Here is a 24928-nt window from a genome sequence, read left to right as displayed (position 1 = left end):
CTCTCTTGAAGTCTTCCATGTGGGTGGCAGAGATCCAACTGCTACACCACATTCTGCTACTTCCCCAGGGTGCGTTAGCAGCAAGCTGAATGGGAAGTAGAGCAGCCAGAACTCAACTGGGCACCCATATGGAATGTGGTGGCTTGACTGCTGTGCCATAATGCTGGCCCCTGACTTTAACTTTTAGAAGGGTTAGTGCAAACATTTTCCCGTAGTTGATACTACAATATTCTTAGGACATTACAATTTAAATAGAAGAGTTTAGCCAGAAATTTTAGGTTGACATATACCATGGTATTTATCCATAACATTTCTAGTAAGAACCCTGAAATTATTCATGGATGTTCATCCATTTAACTGCCTGCTTTTGCAAGCAAATGAAAACCTTTCCATTGCCTTGGTAGTTACATTCATTCCTCCTTGGCCTGTGTATTTTTTCTCCCAGGTGTGTTGAAGGCGAATGAGCAGTTACCAGAAGACAGAGCTGAAGCTACAGACTGGGATAGGTCACCTTTGCCGGAGGATGTTACTGAAGTAAGGATGATAGTACATAAACTTGTTAGAGTGACATGTTTTTAACACAGGGGTAAAATAATCTGTTTGTTTTACTGAAAAATTATTTTTGCTATGGGAGCAGTGGAGGTGAATTTCACTTGTTGAAGTAATATTCCTTTCTAGGAAAGTAGCATTATTCGTTTGCTCAAATTTTTAAAACAAACAAAAAATTTATTTTCACAAATACAGTGAAACTTGTCAAATTCCTATTTGAAATCTGCAAAGTTTGGATCTTCTGGGGCAATGAGCTAGGAAAAAGCATAAAAAATGGATAAATTGTGTTTAGACTCTTAAAACTCGGCATCATCCTATTTGTTCAAATCTCATACTGCTTAGTATACTAGAATAATTTTACTTCACTAGCCTACTTAGTCTTCAAAATTATCAGAAATATGCCGGCTTGGAATTCTTAACAATATTTACTGTGCAGACAAATATAATCTCATATACTTGGAATTATTTTCATTTAAAAATTATAAATAATTAGTATGTGAGTATGCAAGATATTTTATGGATGTTGAATGTGTACTTCTCAGCATTTACACAGTTAGAGAGTGAAGGGGAGACAGATCTTTCATTCTCTGGTTCACTCCCCAAATGGCAACCATGACTCCAGCTGGGCCAGGTCAAAGCCAGGAGTCTGAAATTTCATCAAGATCTCCAGTGTGGGTAACCATCCTGGTCATCTTCTGATGCTTTCCTGGTGTGTTAGCAAGGAAGTTGGATAGGAAGAATAGCAGCCAGGAGTTGAACCAGTGTCCATGAAGATGCTGGTATCAAAGGCTTAGATTTAATCCCCCGTACCACAACAGCAAACCAGTAGGTACTGCTTAATCTACAAAAATGATTATACGAATGTTGGATTTCTCAAAATATAGCATTCTCTAGTGTTCTTGCTTAAGATAATCTTTCACATTATCAAAATATTAATAATTAGGCTTCAACGAGAAAAAGCAGTTTTGAGTATTTTAAGCTATAATGAATTTCATTATGCTTCTGATAGTGGAGTTAACAACAGAAATTAGCATTCTCACACTTTTAGAGGCTAAAAGCCCAAGGCTTGAGATACTCACTGGGCCGATTTCTAGCAAAGCCTCTGCTTGGCTTACAGAGGGCCACCTTCCACTGTGTCCTCACATGGCTCTTCCTCTGTGTGCGCAGCCTCCTGCCAGCTCTTCCTGTTCTTGTGAAGATATTAATCCTTTTAGATCAGGACCTCACCCTTGTGACTTCATGTAACCTGAATCACCTCCTCTACAAGGTTTTGTCTACCCTGTGCATGTTACATTGCAGCTGAGGGCTTTAACGGGTCAGTTTTGGGGGACATAATTCAGTCCACATACAGTTTTTGTTTAACCAGTTAGAACATATTACTAAGTAAGATGTCATTCATAATAAGTTACAGAAAAATAAAAGCTTTAGACATAAATTCAAACAGTGTAAGACCTGTATTCGTGTTTTAAAACCTTAAAACATAGCATGAGAGATGTATCAGAGAAAAAATATTTTCTCATTCCATGATAGAAAAACACAAAATCCAAATTCTCTCTAAATGCACCCATAAGTTAAATGTATGAGTCCATAAAATATTTCAATGTTTGCTTGAAGTTCTAAAGTACATATGGAAATAGAAGTATGTGAAATTATATACCTAAAACATAAAGTTATAGAAGGAGAATATTTCAGCCATCTATTATGAAATACAATTTAACCTGCTGGTCAGATACAGATGGACTCTACAAACTTGTTCATTGAGAATATACTATGCCTAAGGTCAAATATGTTTGGCTAGTCCAACCTTGGAAATACTAACTTAGCACTTCTTCAAGTGATAGAATAGACGACTGAATAGTGACTGCTGCCAGGCTGTTAGAAGCCCCTAATTCTTTTACGTTTATTTGTTTAAAAATTTATTAATTTTACTTTGAAATTCAGAGTTACAGAGAGAAAAGGAGAGACTGAGTTCTTCCATCCACTGGTTCACTCTCCAAATGACTGCAGTGACCAGAGCTGGACCAGTTCAAAGCTGGGAACCAAGAGTTTTTTCCACGTCTCCCATGTGGGTGCAGAGACCCTAGCATATGGGCCATCATCCATCCACTGCTTTCCCAGACCAAAAGCAGGGAGCTGGATTGGAAGTGAAGTACCCAGTACTGGTGCCCATGTGGGATGCCGGTGCCAGCAGGTAGAGGATTATCCTGTTATATCACAGCATCAGTCCATTTTACCTGTATTTCCAAACAGCCAGCCACAAATAGGTCTTCCTACCACCCCCTCTCTGTGTTAAAATAATTGGTTTGGGGGCCCAATGGCGTGGCCTAGTGGCTAAGATGCCAGGATCCCATATGGTTGCAGGTTCTAATCCCGGCAGCTCCACTTCCATTCTATCTCTACTCCTCTCTGTATATCTGACTTTGTAATAAAAATAAAATAAATCTTAAAAAAAAAAGAAAGAAAGAAAGTTACAGCAAATTAAAATAAAATAAAATAAAATAAAATAAAATAAAATAAAATAAAATAATTGGTTTGAGCACCTTACAAAACTCAGGAAAATACTTAGATTTATTGGCTCATTATGAAGGCTATTACAAAAGAAACATGAAGAAACACACAGGCTAAAGGATGGGAGAGGGGCACAGAGCTTCCATGCATTCTCAGGGTACACCACCCTCAATGCAGCTCTCCAGAGGCCCCCCAGACCCTGAGTTTTTGGATGTTTTGGGGGGGGGCCTCATTGATGCAAGACAGGAAGTAAAGCCTGCAGGGTCTGTTCAGAGTCTTTAGCATTCCATCTTAGAACAGAGCCAGAATCTTGTGGAGTTCAGAGGTCTGGTGACCTGCTCAGAGTTCCCACGGCCTGCCTTGGGAAGAAACTATAAACTCCCAACTGTGGACAGACACAAAAATATATACATGTATTTCTCTCATATCACTTCTACTTAGTGAAATGTGTTAGTTTAGTGCCCGTTTTATATGTGGATGAAAAGATGAGTGTCATTCATGCATGTTGTTCTAAACTATGATGTCAAGTTTTGAAACATCATTTAGCTATTACTGAACTTGTCTGGCCCTGCTTTTGCTGGAGAGGACAGATTGAGAAGAGATATCAGGGTTTCTCTCCAAGGTTAGCTTGTGTAGTCCAGTAGGCAGCCTGGAAAATATGTATGTGTAAATAAGTTGATGCAGTTTTTTAAAAAGCTATAGTGAAGAAGTGTTCTGTTACATATTTATATGGGGTCCAGTAGGAGCTGTAAAGAAGCACCAATAAAGAACTTACTAAAATTGTCAAAACAGTCCCCTTCAGATCACTACAGAAAGAATAACTTGGGGCCAGTTGGTGAGGCAGGTTAAGTGACCACAGCTGCTTGTGACACCATTATCAGAGTACCAGTTTGAGTCATAGCTACCATGCTTTCTATCCAGCTTCCTGTTAATGGGTCTGGGAAGGCAGCTAAAGATAACCTAAGGACTTAGCCCCCGGCTACTCATGTGAAAGACCAATGTAGGATTGCTTGCCGCTGCCTTCAGCCTGGCCCAGTCCTGGCTGTTATGGCCATTTGGGGTCTGAACTAGTGGATGAAGGATCTCTCACTTCTGTCTCTCCCTCTGTATTATGCCACCTTTCAAACAAATGACTTTTTGAACCTCTTAAATAATTCAATTTAATTTTTTAAATTCCTTTAAAGAATGCATAAAATAATGAAGGGACCATACCTGTTCATGATTTAAAAGGATTAATACCAAGAATATAAAAGAAACAAAAAACTCAAGAGCCAACCATGCAGCTGAGAAGAGGGATAGGGGTAGGGGAGAAGAAAAGGCCAGAGGCAGACATGGGTCCAGGTTAGGACAGTGCTTGAGATGCCGACATCCCATACCAGAACACCTAGGTTCTGATTTAGCTCTGCTTTTGATCCAATGCTCCAACCATGCACACTCGTAGGCAACAGGTCATGGCTCAAGTATTTGTGTTCCTGCTACCTCTGTGGGAGATCTGGTTTGAGTTTTGAATTCCTGGCTTCAGCCTGGCACAGCCCCAGCTGGTTTGTGGTTGTTGTTGTTTTTAAACAAAAGGATTGATATTTTTAAAATGTTAATAATAGTAATAATTCATTGTCTTTTTTTCCCACTTAGAGTTTGGAAATTCTACAACACACAGTGTAGATTCTACACATTCTAAAAGTTCACAACATTTTCTTAAAACATGTATCCTGTAGTTTTCTAAGCATTGTCCAGTTTATAGACAATTACTTTATTTTTGTGAATTTTACCACTTGGTAAAACAATGCTGCAATAAATATTCATATACAGATATAGAAAGAAAGAAAGAATGACAGGGAAATGGAAATGTTAATTACTGTGATTAAATCAGTGCATATTAATATCTTCAAAAATCATATTATGCCCTATAAGTATGTAAACTTATTACATGTTAATCAAAAATGTGTAAAACCCTTATAGAGTATAAAAATCAAATTACTTTAAATTTTTTTAAAATATGGGTATGGTCTGGCACCATGGTATTGTGGGCTAAGCCTCCACTTATGATGCCAGCATCCCGTATAGGCACCAGTTCATGTCCCGGCTGCTCCACTGCTGGGGCAGCTCTCTGCTAATGGCCTGGGAAAGCAGCAGAAGATGGCTCAAGTCTTTTGGAGACCTGGAGGAAACTCCTAGCTCCTGGGTTTGAATTGATTCGGCTCCGGCTGTTACAGCCATTTAGGAAGTGAACTAGCAAATGAAAGACCTCTCTCAGTGTGCCTGTCCTTTTCTCTGTAACTGTGCGTTTCAAATAAAAATAATAATAAAACAGATCTTTCAAATATGGGAAACAATCACTTCTCGACCTTTTGGCTAAGATTAAGTGTAAATATGGGAAACGGCAGAATCTGCACAGAAGTAGTGAGAGTTATTAAAGCATCCAATAGGATTAGTCAAAGGAAATGATAGGTGAGATGAAGTGAGAACAAAAGCCATACCGTAGAGCTGCGTTAGCAGAGGTGTGGGACATTAGGGCACTAGATCAGTGCAAGGGTGATACCACATCATACCTTGACAATGAAGGCTGAAGACAAGCAGGAGTTCGGTTCATAAAGTAACTTGTGTACTACGCCAAGAGATGTTGTCTCCCCTTGTCTTTGATCACCTGATTCTTCTGAGAGAGGCAGAAGCACTTTGCCGACAGGTCAGAAAAACCAGGATAGAAAAAAGATGTCTTCCACAGACATGCCTCAGTACACTTCCAGGGTCGTTTCCAGTTCTAGTTTTTAGAAAACTATTTTTTAAACATTAAAGAAAATTACAAAACTTTTAGTGACTCCCTCCACTTGGGCGATAATCATGCTTAACCTAGCATAAGGCAGAGCTGGCCTTACAGGCCATTGTACAGTGCAGTCACAGAACCCATTCCTATGCGAGCCCTGCACTTCTGATAGAATACAAGGCTGTGTAATCACTGTGTCCAACTCTCTAGGTGTTTTGTTTTGGTTTGGTTTGGTTTGGTTTGGGTTTGGGTTTGGGTGGCAGGAGGGATAGAGGTAAGATTTCAAATACACAAGTAATGTGCCTGGGAAAGCAGCAGAAGATGATCCAGATGCCTGGCCCCTGCCCCCCAGATAGAAGACCTGGGTGGAGTTGGACACTCTTGGCTTCACCCTGACCTTGTCTGGCCATTGCAGCCATTTGGAGAGTGAAACAGTAGCTGGGAGATCTCTTTTCCCTCTTTCTAACTTCCTTTCAAATAGAAAAATAAGTTCTTTTTTTAAAAAAGTGCTTGAAGGCATTTTCAGGTTTTAAAACTCAAGTAGCATTAAAGAATATGCCACATGTGCGTAGAATTATATAAGTGCTCATTCAGATTTTCAACTGAAATTCTAACTTCCAAATTTCTGATTTCCTCAAAATCTTGGGCCACTGAAAATGCCTCAGGCACTATGCAGAGCCTGTTGATTAAACATCATATGTGTCTTTGTAATATGAGAATAAGTAATAAATATAAGTGATAATTCATAGAAAAAAACAGATACTACTAGTTTGCTTTTCCCAAAGGGCTAATTTATTTTTATTTCTCTTTATTGTAGTCTACCAAAATTAATGGCTATGAGGAATACTGTGAAGAGAAAGTAGAAAGTGAAAGGTAAGCTCAACAAAAAGTTTTTTGCAATTAACATTGTAAAATAAGCTTTTGTTTTGGTGAGGAGGCACAGTATATCAAGGAAAAATTGTATACATTATTGATCAACAAGGTGATTGTACATAAAATGTATTATATGTACTATATAAAGCATCTATGTTTATGTAGTCAATGTATTACCTGCTGATCGGATACTCAAAAATAGCTGTTTACTTCTTCCTAAAACAGCAAATTGATGTGAAGTATTGACTGAGAGAGGGTTACAGATTATTAATGTAGAAATGCGTGCATTTTTATTCCTGGTAATTAGAAATACATGAAAGAGAAGGTGTTGGTAAACAGCTATCTCTTTAAGTTTTGAGGGACAGGGAGAGAGGAAGGAAAGAGGGAAAATTAATGTGACCTTTTTGTTTGCATTGGGTTTTGTTGTAACATCTCAAAATTCATGAAAAAAATAAAACCATGCAGGTGTTGCAATCAGAGTCATCAATAGCACTCCTTAAAGTTAAACAAAATAATGTATCTCATTGTGATGGGAGTCATAGATCCAAAGAAATGTAATACATGTTCTTCAACATAGCAAGTTTATGTCTAAGAACTTTATAGCCATATGTATGCAAAGACATTCCTAAGTGTGAACATACTATGATATTACTTTCTATGAGCAGTTGCAACATTTTTAGACTAGCAGATACCATTAAGAGAGACAATACACCGGAGTGTGAAGCAGCTGTTGAAGAGAATGATGGAACACCTCTGAAATCTGTTCTTGCAGACAGAGTACTGGCATGTTAAGACATAACCAACCTCATGGGTGCAGCAGAGCTTACAAATTAAATGTTAATTATAAACCACAATGAATTGAACAGAAGAACACGTGCACTGTAAAAACAGCATGATCGTTGCCTGGTAATTGACATTTGGAAAGCAACGTGAATGATGTACACCAATGCAGTCAGATCAGAGAACTCTGCTTTATTTAATTGAAGAGAGAAAAATCTATTCGATCTTTTGCATAACCTCTTTTCATCTCCCTTCAGCACTAAGCACTCTTCTTACCTAATTTCTCTTTTCTGGCCAGCCATCCAATTTACCAGGAAATGGTGAAAATGTATTCTTTGTTTCATTACACTGAGACAGAGAGTGACTTTCTGGCCTCCAATTGTGGCAATACTGTGTTCATTAAAAGATACTTCTTCAGATAAATTAAGATAAATCCATGTAATGGACTGGTTGATATTATAAAAAAAAAAGTGAAAAATATGTCCCAGCTCCACTATGATCACTCATCATGTTGAAGGATGGAAATGAACCTGCCACTTTCTGTATCTCCCCTGCTTTGGCCTAAAGTTTAAAGACTTAGAGTCTATTTGAAAATAAGTTTAAAACTGCAGTAAACTGTTCTGTGGCTCAAACTGATTTATATCTACCAATAGATTTAAAGAATGTGGATTCATTGTTTTCTTTTTTAATTCAGGTAACCTACTTTAAAATGCTATGATAGTTGTATGAAAATAAATTGTTTGGTGCCATAACAATTTAGCTTCTATGGGGGACAACACAAAGATGTTTTACCAATGTGTTTTGTTGTCATAGCTTACTTCAGAAGTCACAAGAAAGGAAGATGGAGAATGATGGAATCCCTTGGGCAAGTGGTGAATTGCCAATACAGGCAACAAACCATGAAGATGCTGATAAAGGCAAGAGTTTTATTAGCAAAATTTTCTTCAGAAACAGTGAATAGGAAAAATAAATGTATAAAGACAAAACTTTCAGAATGTATGGGAATGTTATTTCACTATATGTCTATCTGCATTATTTGATTTTATAAAGTTAAATCACATTGACACATTAAATCAACATTGTCCAGTTTATAGCCCAAAATTCTCAGTGGAATTGAATAACACTTGCAGGTAAGTGTATAGATACTTCAAATGAAAAGAGTATGAAATAAGTAGAATAGCTGAAAGGTATGAAACTATTATTACAATTGAATTTCAATTTCATCTTTTTTTTAATTATTTTATTTATTTGAAAGGCAGTGTTTCAGAGAAAGAATGGGAAAGATAGAGTGGTTGTCCTTCCACTGATTCACTCCCCGAATAGCAGCCCCGTCTGAGCCTGGACCACACTAAAGGCAGAAGCCAGGAGCCTCATCTGAGTCTCCCACATGGACTCAGGGGCCAGCATCCTCTGCTGCTTTCCCAGGCACATAAGCAGGCAGCTAACTCAGAAGTGGAGCAGCCAGAACTCAAATCAGCCCCCATATGGGATGCTGGCATTGCAGGCAGCAGCTTTACTCACACAGCCACGACACCAGCCCCCCAACTCCATCTTTTACAAACAGGAGTCAGTGGGTCTGTCTTCACTATTATTAGTGTATTTTAATTTTATAATTGAACCAGTTGAGAAATGAAATTGTATTCTGTTTTATTTGTCTTGTTTCATATAAGGAAGTATTACATGGAAAGAATGTGGTCTTGTCGTAGTTTTATAAAGGAAACTGATGAACTAAATTCACAGTGTTTCAACTTAGGTCAATTCTTGTTGCCTTCTATAAACCAGCCTCATTGTCAGTCCTTGGAGTTCCTGTTCTTTTCGCACTCAGTTCTGTAACATTTACAGTTAACTTCATGAATGAATTTCATACTCCCAACTAGACTTTGTCCTAGCCAGATCTGACGCTTCTTGAGGTAGCTTGTCCAAGTTGTATCTCCCACAGTGCCCAGCATTGTTATTGTCTACAGAATAGCTGCATCATGAAAACACCTTCACCAACCGACAGACTTAATTAAACCTACACATGTCCAGTACAACAAGATGTCTTTCCTACCTTTCTCTGAAAGAGCAGTCACCTTCTGCTACAGGCACCAGAACTGAATCACAGGGTGGGCGTGAAGGGGGGAGCTCGGGGCCCCTAGAGCAGTCTCCTGTGGTGAGGAATTCTGGACATGTCTTACCTGGTGCTGAGAAGCTAATACAAATGTAGTTTACTAACAGACCTAGACATGTATCTCCCTCAGGAAAACACTGCCACTTGATTCAAGAAGCTTGTAGAAGTCAAGGGCCTGAAGGACTTCTGTGCAGGGACAGGATTTGGCGGAGCAGTTCATCTCATATTGACATTGAGTGCTTGAGTTCAGATCACTGCACCACTTGTGAGCCCAGCTTCTTCCTGGCAAGCAGCAGTGATGGCTTGAGTCCCTGCCACCCACAAGAGAGAGCTGGATTGAGTTCCAGAATCCTCGCTTGAGCATGACTCAGAACCAGTGCATGGCTTATCTTTATTCTCTGTTTCTCCCTCTCTGTCTCTCTCTTTTCCAAATAAATGGGGGTGGGGGGAAGAAAGAAAGAACTTCAGATCAGGCATTGAGCTATCATCTTACAAGTTGGGTTCTGAGTGGTGCTGTGGTAAACAGTTCCTGGATGGGCCTGTGGCAGAGCAGTTAAGATGCTGCTTGGGAACTCTATATTCTCTGCGTGGGGTGCTGGGGTTTGAGTTCTGGCTTCACTTCTGCTTCTGCCTTCCTGCTACTGTGGACTCTGGGAGGCAGCAGGTGACAGCTCAAATGCTTGGGTCCCTGCCACCCTTATGTGAGACTTGGATTAAGCACCAGGCCCCTGGGCCCGGCCTGAGAGCCTAGTGGCTAACGTCATCACCCTGCATGCACTGGAATCCCATATGGCCACTGGTTCCTGTCCCAGCTGCTCCACTTCCCACCCAGCTCGCTGCTTGTGTCCTGGGAAAGCTTTGGGACCCTGCACCCATGTGGGAGACCCAGAAGAGGCTCCAGGCTCCTGGCTTCGGATTGGCTCAGCTCCAGCTGTTGCAGCCACTTGGGGAGTGAATCAGCAAACAAAAGATCTTCCTCTCTGTCTCTCCTTCTGTCTGTATATTTGCCTTCCCAATAAAAATAAATGAAGTAATAATATTGAAAAAATAGACTCCTCACTTGGGCCTGACCCATTCATGGTTGTTGCAGATTTGGGGGCAGTGAAAGAACAAATAGAAGAGTTTTTTCTTTTGATGTTTGTCTCTCTGCCCTCCAAATAAGCAAAATTACTTTTTGAAGCCTTTTTAAATGTATCGTAGTGATGAGTTTATTCATTCTTTAGCCCTATTAGTTCTCCAATATTTAAATGCTCCCCATTTTGTAAAAGTGGGTTCCCCATTCTGTGAGAATGGTCTCCAGTTGTTCCCTCCCTGGGCCGGCGGGTTCTGGGACAGTGCCTTCCTGACGCTCAGTACTGTCTTCCTGTTAGATCCTCCCTTTCTGACGAACGAGGAACTCGCTGCACTGCCTGTGGTCAGAGTGCTCCCCTCGGGCAGATACACCGGCGCCAAGTTGAAATCAGTCATTCGCATGCTGAGGGGCTTGCTGGACCAGGGGATTCCTTCCAAGGAACTGGAGGTAAGTGGCACATGCCAATGGTTCTATCCCCGAAAGGTGCCTGTATCAGGAAAGAAAAATGTGTCCTTAGTCAGGAGACACTTCGAAAAATCATCTATTATCTACCCATTCTACCAATAGGTTCCTAACTTATAACTCGAAAAGCACCTTAATGTTATACACAGAATTAAATTAATTTTTCTAATTGGAATTGGAATAGTATTGCTTTAAAGACATTGCATTAGCAACTTGCATTTTGATAAATTTCCCTGAAGATTCTCCTCCCTGCATCATGTATAAGGATAAAAAAAAAAATTTTTAAGGCAGCCATCTATGCCAACCACCCACTGAATTTCATAATTGTTAGCCTGGGAACGTGGCGCACCATTAGCCATGGCTTCTAATTCAGCACGGCTCTCAGCACCTGTGCCCCAGCTCAGCCGTGGCTCCTCAGAGGCTCTCATGACAGCATCCATATTTAGCAGTAAGCAACAGACAAATGCAGCCCCACCGTGTAGGTGGGGGTCGGGGCGGTCCTTGCTCTTGCTCAGTGTCTGCTTGTTTGCCCTTGTCCGGGGCTTTCTTGCTGGGAAAAGGAGTTACTTCTGTTGAGTGATTCTGCTCTGCTGTTACTACTTTGTAAAGATTTCTCAAAAGATCAGTTCCATTGGATAGATTTGAATACTGGAGCAAATATTAAAATATGCTCCTCTCTGCAGAGCTCTGTTTTCACATAACCTGTTTCTTCATTTAGGTTTTAAGTTTAAATATCACCTTGGAGAACTGGCATGACAACCCTTAGGACACGGATCGCTCTCCTCCATCACAGCAGTGGGTTGAGCCTCTGAGGCTACATTCCCACGTCTGCCGACTTCCTTTGTTTCTTCCCACAGGCTGTGCCTTCCATGAAAGCTAGAATCTTCTGTTGCTGCCACCACTATCTCCCCAACATTTATAACAGCACCTTGTAAACCAAAGCATTTAATAAATATTTTTCAGAGAGTGGATGAACCATAGGTTAAAAAGAGTTGACTCTACAACTCAGGATTACATGATCACAACATGATGCCTTGGAATATTCCAATAATATACAGAAATTTTCACTCTGCTTTGTTACTGTAAGTCAAGGGCATTTTCAGAAGTTGTGATTTTTTTAACTGAATTTTGAAATTAAGATACAAAATGCTATCTGCTGAAGTAGTTGCTGCAACAAGTTCAATTTAATGTACTTGCAACAGTAGTATAGTAGTACTTCCAGAAGTTCATGAAAGAGGGAAATAAAAGGTGGTATATTTTTGGTGCAAAAATTTTTTGCTGCAACGTATGTTTTCCCTAAACTTTTTAAAGTCTGCTTTAGTTAACACTGATTCATCAGTTTGGTATTGAATTTAGGCTTATTTAGGACATCTCTATTTCCTAATGTTCAAAGTGAGCCCTAACAACCAACTTTACACTAAACACATTCGTAGCATTTTCAGTTACTTAATTACTGTTTAACAAATTCATTTCCATTGTTTGCCTTATAGAACCTTCATGAATTAAAACCTTTGGATCAGTGTCTGATTGGACAGACTAAGGAAAACAGAAGAAAGAACAGATATAAAAATATACTTCCCTGTAAGTTCCAGTTTGACCCTAAAATTTCATTTCGGTTTACTAGAATCTGAACTTATCCTAAATGCTTATGCTAATTTAACCTGTTATCCATCACATAAGCGTGTGCGTATACACACATTCAGAGATTAACTTCAGTAATACGTAAATCCAGATACACAATGTGAATTCCCTTTTAATTTTTCTATTCTGAAAATGAAAAGAACCAAATATTTAAGTTATCCATGAATATTTATTCATATAATATTAAAATTTTATCAGTGATGCCAAATCAATCATTTTAAACTGGCCCTTGGATAAGCATTGTATTGGGTTGATATGTCATAACCACCATTAATTTATCCATTCACTTTAAGGCAGTGTCGATGGTAATTTATAGCCCTGCACATATGACTACAGTGATACTAGCAAGGCTGAATTGAGCTTTTAATCATTTTAGACCCCAGAAGGAAATTTCTCACATGTGTGGTAGGGGCCCAAGTAGGTAGACCACCTTCCACAGCTTTCCAGTTGTACTAGCAGTGAGCAGGCTTAGAAGTGGGCAGCAAGGGCCCAAACCAATGCTCATATGGGATACCAGCATCCCACTGGTTAAGCAGGTTGACTTAACCTACCTGACTACTACAACACCAGCCCCTGAAAGGAATTTTTTAAAGGCTTAAATGTTTATTTATTTCAAAGGTGAAATTATAGAGAGAAAACAAGAGAATGTTTCTTCTGTCTGATGACTCACTCCCCAAATGAGTACAACAACAAGGGCAGGCTGGTGCCAGGAACCTGCAACCCCATCCAAGTTTCCCATGTGGACCTAGGGGTCGCAAGCACTTGGGCCATCTCTCCTGTAGCCTTCTCCAGTGCATGAGCAGGGAGCTGGAATGGCAGTGGAATAGCCAGGAATCAAACCAGCACTCATGGGATGCTGGTGTCACAGGCCATAGTTTGACTTGATGCACCACAATACCACCTCCCACCCTCAATTACAGAAATTAAAACACTCATTTTAACCCATGCTGTACCCATTCCACCTATCCAGAATATGAATTATTATTAAACATAAGGGGGCCCAGAGCAGTAGCCTAGTGGCTAAAGTCCTTGCCTTGCACCTGTCTGGATCCCATATGGGCACCTATATGTAACCCAGCTGCTCTACTTCCCATCCAGTTCCCTGCTTGTGGCCTAGGAAGGCAGTCAAGGATGGCCCAAAGCCTTGGGACTCTGTACCCATGTGGGAGACCCAGAAGAAGCTCCAGGTTCCTGGCTTCAGATTGGCTCAGCTCTGGTCATTGCAGCCACTTGGGTAGTGAATCAACAGACAGAAGATCTTTTTCTGTATATCTGCCTTTCCAATAAAAATAAAGAAGTCTTTAGAAAAAAATTAAACATAAGTATATTTTTGAATTAAACATAAGTATATTAAACAATGTTTAACCTGTAACAACTTCTTACATATTTGTGTATATTAGTACTTTGGATTATATCATGTGACACACTGACCCTGTGTTAGCAAGAAAATCATAAATCTCCAACAAATAAACCCAATAGCAACAAATCATGAAATAAAGAATAATGCAATTGAATGTTTTCAAACCAGATGAAAGGCAAAATATTTGTTTTAGCCAACTTCCTGTAAGAAGTGAATCTTAGCTTTTTTTAAGATTTTTATAGTAATTTCATTTGAAAGGCAGCGTTATGTAGAGAAGGAGAGAGAGAAATCTTCCATCTGTTGGTTCACTCCCCAAACTGGAACCAAGAGCTTCTTCTGGGTCTCCCACTGGGGTCAAGGGGCCCAAGGACTTGGGCTGTTCTTCACTGCTTTCCCAGGCCACAAGCGGATAGCTGGATCAGAAACAGAGTTGCCAGGACTCAAACTAACACCAATATGAGATGCCAGTGCCACAAGCTGAGGCTTAATCTACTATGCCACAGCCCTGAATCTTAGAATTTTCAAAACTGGAACAACTCATGTCTTGGTATAAAGTAAATAGTCAATATTTAAGGAAAAAATGTAGCAGATAATTTCACAGCCGTAAAATCAAAACTAATGAGAGAATTTGTTTTCATGAAACAAACAACAAGTAGACATAAAGTAATAAAGGACAACTGACAGTGGATTTTGGAACCTGTTATTAAAATAATTTTTTAAGGTTTATTCATTTTTTATTGGAAAGAGAATTGCAGAGAGAAGAAGAGACAGAAAGAAAGATCTTCTATCTGCTGGTTCACTCCCCAGTGGTCACTATGGCCAGATCTGAGCTGACCCGAAGTCAGGAACCAGGAATTTCTGCCAAGTCTCCCATTTGGGTGCAGGGTCCCAAGGCCTTGGGCTATCCTCAATTGTTTTTCCAGGCCACAAGCAGGGAGCTGAGTGGGATGTTGAGCAAACAGGACATGAACTTGTATCCATATGGGATGCTGGTGCTTAAAGGCTAAGGATTAGTCAATTGGACCATTGTGCCAGCCCTAAATCCTTTAATTTTATATCACCAGAATTATGACTTGCATTTAAAGATATTGGAATGGAAATAACTTCTTACACATATGTATGTATAAATTTATACTTCTACATAAACCGTTAGCCTTATAACTTCAGTAAAAGATACCTTCACTGGGACAGCTTAGTTTAAAATTACATGTAGGCTCTTTGAAATTATAATTAAGGCACGGCGTGATAGCATAGTGGTTAAAGTCCTCGCCTTGCATGCACCAGGATACCATATGGATGCCGGTTCTAATCCCAGCAGCCTTGCTTCCCTTCCAGCTCCCTGCTTGTGGCCTGGGAAAGCACTCAAGGACGGCCCAAAGCTTTGGGACCCTGCACCTGCATGGGAGACCCAGGAGACCTGGCTCCTGGCTTCGGATTAGCTCAGCTCCAGCCATTGTGGTCACTTGGGGAGTGAACTATCAGACAGAAGATCCTCCTCTCTGTCTCCTCCTCTTTGTATATCCACCTTTCCAATAAAAAACTAAATAAATCTTTTTAAAAAAAGAAATTATAATTAGACAAAGATAAGGAATTATGTGACTAGAGAGTGAAATGGATTACCTGTTTATTATGCTACTTTGTCATTTGCACTACCTTGTTAAAATAATAGAACTTAATTGGGCAATGAGAATTATGCCAACAATATTTTCAGTAAGGACTTTGATAGTGTCATAATATTAATTTTATTAATTTTTATTCTGTGAAAAGAAATTTGTTGACATGCCATTCAGTACTGTTATTATTGCCATCTGCATTAAAATAACAATGAAGTAGCAAAGCTGGTCTTGTTTCTATAGTTAGCAAGAAGTTCTAAACATATTAATTTATTAATTTTAACGGCTTCAGTAAAATCTATATAAATAATACCATAGTTTTATGTTAGAAACTCACTTAGCATTGAGATATACTCATAAAATGAGCAAAACTTTTGAAAACAATACTTTTGTTAAAAGTTGTGCTTGTAACTTCATCTGTGATTTTGAGAAATCTCCCATGATCTTTGATTTACGTGCTTGGTAAGACCCTTGTTGCAAACACTCGGTGTGCATGACTGTGTGTTGGGAAATTCACAGATGATGCTACCAGAGTTCCACTTGGAGACGAGGGGGGATACATCAATGCCAGCTTCATTAAGATACCCGTGGGAGAGGAAGAGTTTGTTTACATCGCCTGCCAGGGACCGCTCCCAACGACAGTTGGAGATTTCTGGCAGATGATTTGGGAACAACACTCCACCGTGATAGCCATGATGACCCAAGAAGTGGAAGGAGAAAAAATCAAATGCCAACGCTACTGGCCTAATGTCCCAGGCAAAACCACGGTGGTCAACGACAGGCTCCGGCTGGCTCTCAGGAGGGTGCAGCAGCTGAAGGGCTTTGTGGTGCGGGCGCTGACCCTGGAGGACATTCAGGTGAGTGAGTCGGGGCGTTGGTAATGACGGCCATGTTCCAGCTGGACCCCAGCATGGCCTCCTTCATGATCTGGCTAGTGTCTTTCCAGATAAATGCTGGTGACTAGTTCTGAATGCACGGGCACGGGTGCCACCTGCTCTTTTTGTATCTTGTATACTTTTCAGTGTGTCCCCCTTCATGAGCCACCGTTTCCTCCAGGATACAATGATCTCCCCGTGATCACCCATGATCCTTCACCACCCAAATGCTACATGCTGGCAACTTATTTTTGTAGTCAAACCTCTAAAGAGACAGGTTAAAACTGTTCCTAAAATTCTATTAAGCAAAAAACATTGCCTCAGCATGCAACCTAACCTAATTAGGACAAGAGGGACAATTGCAGCAAGAAACAGTTCTCACTTAGAGGAATCAGAGAAGCAGCTGCCAGGCTTTCAATAAGGCTGCTGCTGTGTCCTCCACGCTCCTCCAGTAGTCAGCCCCTGGGGGCACACGGTGCTTCCCACCAGAGGACTAGGCAAGGTGCCTTTGCTTCTGCCACCCAGTGCCACTGGGGTCAGGCAAACCTAGCCTGGGAATTGTTCTCACTTGCTAATGAGAAGATGAGGGTGTTGATAGCAGGGAAAGGAAGAGTAAAGCCAGGAGGGTGCTTGTTGAAGGAGACCGAGCAGCAGGTATAACTTTCAACACAGGATCAGAGAAGGACGCGAGGAGGGCTGTGAAGGATTAGAGTGAGCCAGGACGAGATAGCTGAGGGAGGGTGAGGAAGGGAAAACACCACGGTCAAAAAGGACAAGTTCAGAGGCCCAGAGCTGGAACCATGCCCCAGCTGTGTAAGAGACCCGGCAGAGGGCCGAGAGGTGGCGGTCGGATCAGGGGAGTCCGCGATGTCAGAGCAGTTACAGTGCCTGGCTCTGGGATGGACTTGTCGTGGAACCACCAAAGCAGGTTGTCTTTATCAAGGTGTAATTTACTGGGCCCGGTGGCATGGCCTAGTGGCTAAAGTCCTCATCTTGAACAGCCTGGGATCCCAATTGGGTGCCGGTTCTAATCCCGGCAGCTCCACTTCCCATCCAGCTCCCTGCTTGTGGCCTGGGAAAGCAGTCGAGGACAGCCCACCCATGTGGGAGACCCGGAAGAAGTTCAGACCAGCATAGCATTAGCCGTTGCGCTCACTTGGGGAGTGAATCATCAGATGGAAGATCTTCCTCTCTGTCTATCCTCCTCTCTGTATATCCAACTTTCCAATGAATAATAAATAAATCTTTTTTTAAAAAGATGTAATTTACTTTCAGTGTTCCAAATAAGTCTTTTTTTAAGCTTTTTTTTTAAAAAAACATATTTATTTATTTTTATTGCAAAATCAGATATACTGAGAGGAGAGAGACAGAAGTCTCTCAAAGAAGTCATGTTAGCCAGTATTAAAAACATGGCTCTTACAACCCTCTTGAGAAAGGGCTTCTAGTTTTCCTTAATAGGCTGTTTTAGTCTCTCCCACTTGCCCTGTGACCTGATTCACTGGACAGAATTTGAAATGCCAGAATAATAATAAAAGCAAATTACAGGTGCAAAAAGCACATCACTGTCCCCTTAATCTGTTGTGTAATCTCAGACAGGAGAGAGGCGATGTATTTCTCATCTGAATTTCACGGCCTGGCCCGACCACGACACGCCGTCTCAGCCGGACGACCTGCTCACTTTCATCTCTTACATGAGACATGTCCACAGATCAGGCCCAATCATCACCCACTGCAGCGCTGGCATCGGGCGCTCGGGCACCCTGATCTGCATAGACGTGGTTCTGGGACTCATCGGTCAAGATCTCGACGTGAGTATGGGATGAGTGAGATCTGATCGGAAGTAATGTTCACATGACAACTGTGTTAAGATAGTTACTGTGCATTTGCTGTGAGCCTGAGAATCTAATGTATCAACAAATTCCTTTTAAAAAGACAAACAAATATCTTGGATCTACTGCTATGGTGTAGTGGGTAGGAGCCACTACCTGTAACGCCAGGATCCCATATGGATGGCAGTTTGTGTCCCAGCTGTTCCACTTCCTGGGAAAATATCAGAAGATGGGCCAAGTCCTGAGGCCCCTGCATCCCCATGGGAGACCCAGAAGAAGCTCCCAGCTTCAGATCAGCCATTTGGGGAGTAAATCAACCAACAGATAGACCGCCCTCTCTCAATCTCACAAGCACTCTCTGTAACTCTCCCTTTCTAATAAATAATAAATATTTTTCTTTAAAAAATCTTAAATGTTCAAACTAAAATTTTCAATAAGGACTGGCATTGTGGCAATGCAGGTAAAGCTGCTACCAGCAACACTGGCATCCCGCTGGGGTGCTGGGATGCCTTCCAGCTGTGGATGAGACTTCTGCCGCTCAGCAGAGATGGTCTGAGTGCTTGGGCCGCTGCCCTCATGTGGGAGACCCGGAGGGAGTTCCTGGCTCCTGGCTGTGGCCTGGCCCAGACTTGATTTTAGGGCCACTTGAAAAGTGGACCAGCAGATCTCACGCCCTCTCTCTCTTCTGTATGTGTCTGTGTCTGAGTTAAATCTGTAAAAATAGTTCAGTGGAAAATATGGATAGTTTTCTGACTTAGAAATAGGGAGAGATGTCTTAAAATCACAAAAAAGAAACTGTACTTTGGAAAAAGATGTGATTAATTTTTAAATGTGATCTTAAGTGTTTTTTTTAACTTAACAGCCTACACAAATGCCTTCATTTTCTTATTATATAGAATTGTATTTTAGTAAACATTGTTATTTAGAAAGTAAATGCGATAAAAAAAAATAAACAGCACTTCAAATTTTTGTTTGTATTATTAGAATTTTTCTGAAAAGCAGAGTTATAAAGAGATCTTCCATCTGCTGGTTCATTCCTCAAACAGCCGTAGCAGCTAGGGCTGGGCCGTGCTAAGGCCAAGGGCCGGGGACTCCATCCAGGTCTCCCAAATGGGTGCATGGGCCAGGACACTTGGACTGTCTTCTGCTGCTCTTTCAGTCTCATTAGTAGGGAACTGAATGAGAAGTGGTATAGCTGGGACTTGAAACTGGTGCCCTTATAGGATGCTGGCATCTCAGGCCGAGATCTCACCTAAACCACAACAATGCTGGTTCCTGGGAATTTTTTTTAGATGTTTGAAGGCTCTTTGTGTAGTATTAGAGTTTCACCCTTTATGGACATTATTTTTAAAAATTTACTTATTTTACTTTGAAAGTCAAAGTTACAGAAGAGAAGGAAAGACAAAGAGAAAAAGATTCCGTCCACTGATTCACTCTCCAAATGGCTGCAGTGGCCAGAGCCAGATCAGTCCAAGGGGGAGAGCCAGAAGCTTCTTCTAGGTCTCCGACATGGGTGCAGGGTCTCAAGGCTTTGGGCCTTCCTCCACTGCTTTCCCAGGCCACAGGCAGGGAGCTGGATGGGAAGTGGAGCACCCAGGACATGAACTGGCATCCAGATAGAATGCCCTTATAGTCTAGAATTGTATTAGATAGTAGTAGTATCATACTATGGAATAAAAATGCACAAATATTTTAAAGCACATCTTAAAATGATAAAGCTGAGGCATTTTATTTAATTATTTCAATTTTTTAAAGTCAATGAATAAAGCAGATCTTATTTTTAACTCTAAATAATTTCAAAACTTACTCTAAAATGCCACAGTGGTGCTTGGCGCAATGGCCTAGTGACTAAATCCTTAGTTTGCACAAGCTAGGATCCCATGTGGGTGCCAGTTCATGTCCCGGCTGTTCGACTTCCCATCCAGCTCCCTGCTTGTGGCCTGGGAAAGCAATCGAGGACGGCCCAAAGCCTTGGGACCCTGCACCTGCGTGGGAGACCTGGAAAAAGCTCCTGGCTCCTGGCTTCAGATTGGCTCAGCTCTGGCTTTGTGGTCACATGAGGAGTGAACCAGCAGACAAAAGATCTTTCTGTCTCTCCTTCTCTCTGTAAATCTGCCTTTCCAATAAGAATAAACAAATCTTTAAAAAAGAAATGCCACAGGGTTTTACTGTGTATAATATGTAATTAAAATTATTGTTTCCTGAAGCATTTTAATCAAAAGTTCTTTCATGCACTTTATGTGGTAGCTTATCTACTACAATAATTTAAGTAGGACAAGACCAAATAGTCTATTTTTCTTTTGTTCATACCGTTAACTGTCAGCTAAAATTTTTTTAAATTGCATTCTGAAAGTAACAAGTAAGAAAAAATAATTTATTTTTTATTAAGGTAGAAACGAGTCAGTTTCAGGGAGGAGATCATTCCGATTGGTGAATTTCCATATGGAGTAACCTACTGTAATTCTTTTTTTTTTTTTTAATCCTTGACAATACCAAATGACGACAGACAGTGTACCAGGTTGTTTTGTCCAGGATGGCTTCCCAAGACAACCGGAAGGGGAGGATGAGTGGGGGACAGAATTCCGTGGAAGGCCCCCTCTGGGATCCCTGTGACTCACTAACCTGGAATCTGCATTCTCTTTCTGCTGGCAGTTTGACATCTCCGACTTAGTGCGCCGCATGAGGCTCCAAAGACACGGCATGGTGCAGACGGAGGTGAGTCTCCCGAGGAGGAGGGCTGTGAAGATGCCGACAGCCTTAAAGTTCTTGTTAAACCACGCATCTGTTTTTCAGATTCCTTTGTTATAGCTAAAAAAAAAAAAAAAAAAAAAAAAGCAAACCTTTATTGAAGAAAAAAAGTTTAAGCATGAAGGCTAATTCAGAAAAAGAATATTTCTAGACTGCCTTTTTAAACCATGACCTTGTAATCAAAACTGAAGGAATGCAGCAGCGTTACAGTGCACAGGGCAGACTCCAGAGGAGGAGCCAGGGCGAGAGCCTTGGTGGAGGGAGGGAGCGGGCGTGGTGTAAAACACAAGGGAATTCATAGCATGCCACCCCCATTTCCAATCCAAAAAAAGAGATAGCAGGTAACATTGTTATTGTTGTTCTAGAAGTTCAGCAGCACAAGCTGGAAGCTGCAGGGCAGGCTGGGGCTGCTTGGAGGGAGAGACAGAGGGAGGGACAGAGAGACGGAGGGACCGTGGGAGGGACAGAGCTGGGCCCTTTTGTCCTGTGATGGCAGCATTTTCATTTATCTGACCTAAAATCAAACCATGCATCGTATCACCTGCTGACTTCCAATTGCATCCTTCCTGGGGACTCCATGTTACTGTCCACCTGTCTTCACTGACTAGTTCCACTCTCCCTCTTCTCTGAGTGGAACTCAGAGGTATGAACACTGTAAACTCACACTTCTCTCCTCTTGAAAAACAGAAAATTTACTACACACGTCTAAATTAGAATGTGTCTGCTTTCCTCCATATTTCTTTTTTTAAAGAAAGATGCAGATCTCCCAGGATCTGAAACTCAGTCTGGGTCTCCCACTTGAGTTCCTATCACCTACTAGTGTGAATTTGTATTTGGGCACCAGGTCAGCACCTGAACGCAGGCACTCCAGCACGGGATTCGGGCATCCCCAGCACATGCCCACCACGTAGACCTTTCTCATTCAGAGTCAGTCTACCAAGTAGCAAGCTGATTTGCAGTCACAGTCTTTGGGTAGGGAAACTACATTTTTCTGAATAAGCCGTTCTTTAGACCCAGGGAGTTCATTCCTTCCTTCCTTCGTTGGCCCAGCAGGTATTTGCTGAGTTCCTTCTGCTCTAGGAACTCTGGCAGGTGCTTGGAGCACATCAGTGGACAAAGTACAGATTCTTGCACTAACAGCAAGATGGTGACAAGGAAGCCAGGCTAGGAACACAGTCACTGACTACGTAGGCTCTTTGAAAGTGAATCAGAACTTTAGAAGGACCCAGCAGAGGATTAAGTCAACGTTCATCATTTAAACGATATTTTCAGAATGTCCAGAATCACGGCCAGTGATGGTGCAGCAGTTCACCTGCAGCCGTCACATTGTGCATCTGAACTTGCCTCTCTCCCTGTCACTGTAGGACCAATACATTTTCTGCTATCAAGTCATCCTTTATGTCCTGACACGCCTTCAAGCTGAGGAAGAACAGCGGGAGCGGCCTCGGCCTCTGCAGTGACCCGCAAGTTGCTGCCTGGAGGATGCCTCTCTCCCTCACCCATGCAGACCCCTGCTCTACGTCTGAACATGACCTTGGAGCAGCAAGCCCGGCCGGCAGCACTGTGCCTGTCTCCTCTAACTTAGAGGGGTGTTCGCCTTCATCATACAGAACCGTGAAATGCTGGATTTTTACAGCTACTCTAACCTAATCATTATTATTTTTCTAAAAGTTCTAACACTAACTGAACAATGCCGATTTTTAGGGATGTTGGCAGGGAGCATTTGATCCAAGTGGACATTGTTACAAGGACATGCTGAGTCTATTTTTAATGCATTGATCTTGTTTATAGCAAAAAAAAAAAAATTTTTCCAGTATTTTGATAGTTATTTTATAGGGGATACTTGAAACCAGTATTTAAGCTTTAAGTGATGGTAATATTGGCATAGAAAAAAAGTAGCAAGTGTTTACTGTATCAATTTCTAATGTTTACTATATAGAATTTCCTGTAATATATTTATATACTTTTTCATCAAAATGAGATATCTGTAACTATATCATCTATTTGTAACGCCTCATCTCACTTTGTAAATAAAAAATACACCTCAAAGCATGATAAGCCTAAACTGTGCAGACAAGTGCAGTGTGTCTTCATTTAACACACGTAGGGCTCCTATTGGAGGCAGGAACCTTGGCCCCCATCCAATGACAGCCATGCCAGGTGTGTTGTCACCACTCGTAAAGGACCAGCATGAGGCTCACAAGCCGGCTTCACAGCAGCAGCTGAGCGATTGAGACAGCTTCCCTCCTCCTGCCTGTGAGCGCCACCCGCTTTGGTGTCCAGCCAATGCAGAGCGTGGGAGAGCGTCCAGTACTGGTCACCACCGAAACACACAGAATCATCAGCTGCCCAAAGGGAAGGAAACACAACAGCAGCCTGCCCCCTGCAGGTTTGTGTCTGGCTCTGCAAATAGGAAGGACAAGCCTGCACGCAGGTGCTGCTGCTGAGTGGCCCCAGGGGTCTCCAGCCCTAAGCCTAAATCTTGCCCCTAACAGTGTTTCTCCTTAGAGCCAGGAGCAAGGTCATCCTGCCGTCCGCCCAGGGACCAGCTAGCTGATCCAATCGCTGCTCCTAGGGCAGGTGACAGCAGCTTGCCACGACCCTAAGGCTACCTTCCATCTCAGGGGAAGCTTCCCAACAGAGTGTCCCACTGCTGGCCAGGCCAGGTGGCAAGGAGGGATGCCAACTTCTGGATCTTGCAAGAGAACTTCACTGTCACCACCCGGCTCCCATCAGAAAAGGTTCTGTGGTTTGGGTGGTAAACAAAGGTTTCACTTGGAAAAAAAAAAAAGTTTCTATTTGCTTTTAGAGACTTTGTGAAAGCCTTGTTGCAATTGAGCTGAATCACGTTTCCTGTCACAGGCATGAAAAGGGGCCAGTGAAGTGCTGGCACACACAGGGGCACAGCTGGAGGGGATTAGCTGCCAGCATGAGACCAGAGGGGACACCGGGAAGCTGCAGATCACCTTTTGGGGGTGGGAGGAGAGGGGTGAACGAGAAAACAGGAAACGTGGGTAAGAAGTGTAGGTTTGAGTTTATGACCCCAGACTGGAAACCCTATTAAGGGTGAGCACGGTGCTGCTGGCCTCTGGCATCCGGCCCCACCAGGCACCAGCCAGTACACTGGGATCGCAAAGGCAAGAACAAAGCCTGCCCCGGGCTCTGAGCGCACACTGTGGCAGCCAAGCACGGGGCAACAGGCCAAACACAATCGGGAACTTCTGGTTTATCTAACAGTTCCGGACAGGTCTGGGCAAGGCTAGATCTGCAATCCTCACACAGTTTCCCGGACTGTCCTAAGACTCGCCTCCATCCCCCCTCCCCAGGCTGGGGGGACTCGGGGAGGAGGAGCACCCTCAGAGAGGACCCGGGGTCACCGGCTGCCTCTGCAGCCACCGGCCAGACGATGGCTCCAGAACACAAGGCAGCCGGCAGCCAGTGGACTGAGCAGTGGATCCCTCCGTGCTCCACAGGGAGAAACGTGAGTCATGATGTGAGAAATGAAACTGGACCGAAGCTGTGTCTTCTGAGTGAATGGCATCTGAGCGTTGCAGAATTAGAAATATTTCATCCCCAAATCAAAACTTCAGTAGACATCATTATTAGAGAGATTTCTGAATTATCATGATAAGCAGGAGAGAAATGGCAGTGAGAAAAGATCACTTTTTCCTCCCATATCTGTGGTTCCAGAAAGTCTGCCAAACGCCTTGGTTTGAAAATGGCCGGTCATCCGTACGTGATGTGACA

At 42.1% G+C, this 24928-nt stretch overlaps 1 protein-coding gene across 1 annotated transcript in view; it reads left to right on the top strand.

The window, feature by feature from the left end:
* PTPN13 (protein tyrosine phosphatase non-receptor type 13) overlaps window positions 1–23233 on the top strand; it is a 143456-nt gene extending 120223 nt beyond the window's left edge. The window contains exons 39-47 of the mRNA XM_040966961.1: window positions 446–534; window positions 6636–6691; window positions 8285–8388; window positions 10952–11100; window positions 12606–12696; window positions 16249–16590; window positions 18201–18412; window positions 21086–21148; window positions 22546–23233. Of these exons, the coding sequence (XP_040822895.1) occupies window positions 446–534; window positions 6636–6691; window positions 8285–8388; window positions 10952–11100; window positions 12606–12696; window positions 16249–16590; window positions 18201–18412; window positions 21086–21148; window positions 22546–22641 (1202 nt within the window). The 3' untranslated portion in view covers window positions 22642–23233. The remainder of the gene's footprint in view (window positions 1–445; window positions 535–6635; window positions 6692–8284; window positions 8389–10951; window positions 11101–12605; window positions 12697–16248; window positions 16591–18200; window positions 18413–21085; window positions 21149–22545) is intronic.
* The last annotated feature ends 1695 nt before the right edge of the window (window positions 23234–24928 follow it).

The sequence above is a fragment of the Ochotona curzoniae genome, unplaced genomic scaffold (genome assembly GCF_017591425.1).
Source record: "Ochotona curzoniae isolate NIBS_2020 unplaced genomic scaffold, NIBS_Ocur_1.0 scaffold_4506, whole genome shotgun sequence".
NCBI lineage: Eukaryota > Metazoa > Chordata > Mammalia > Lagomorpha > Ochotonidae > Ochotona > Ochotona curzoniae.
The sequence above is the reverse complement of the archived record's forward strand: the minus strand, read 5'-3'. Positions and strand labels throughout refer to the sequence as shown.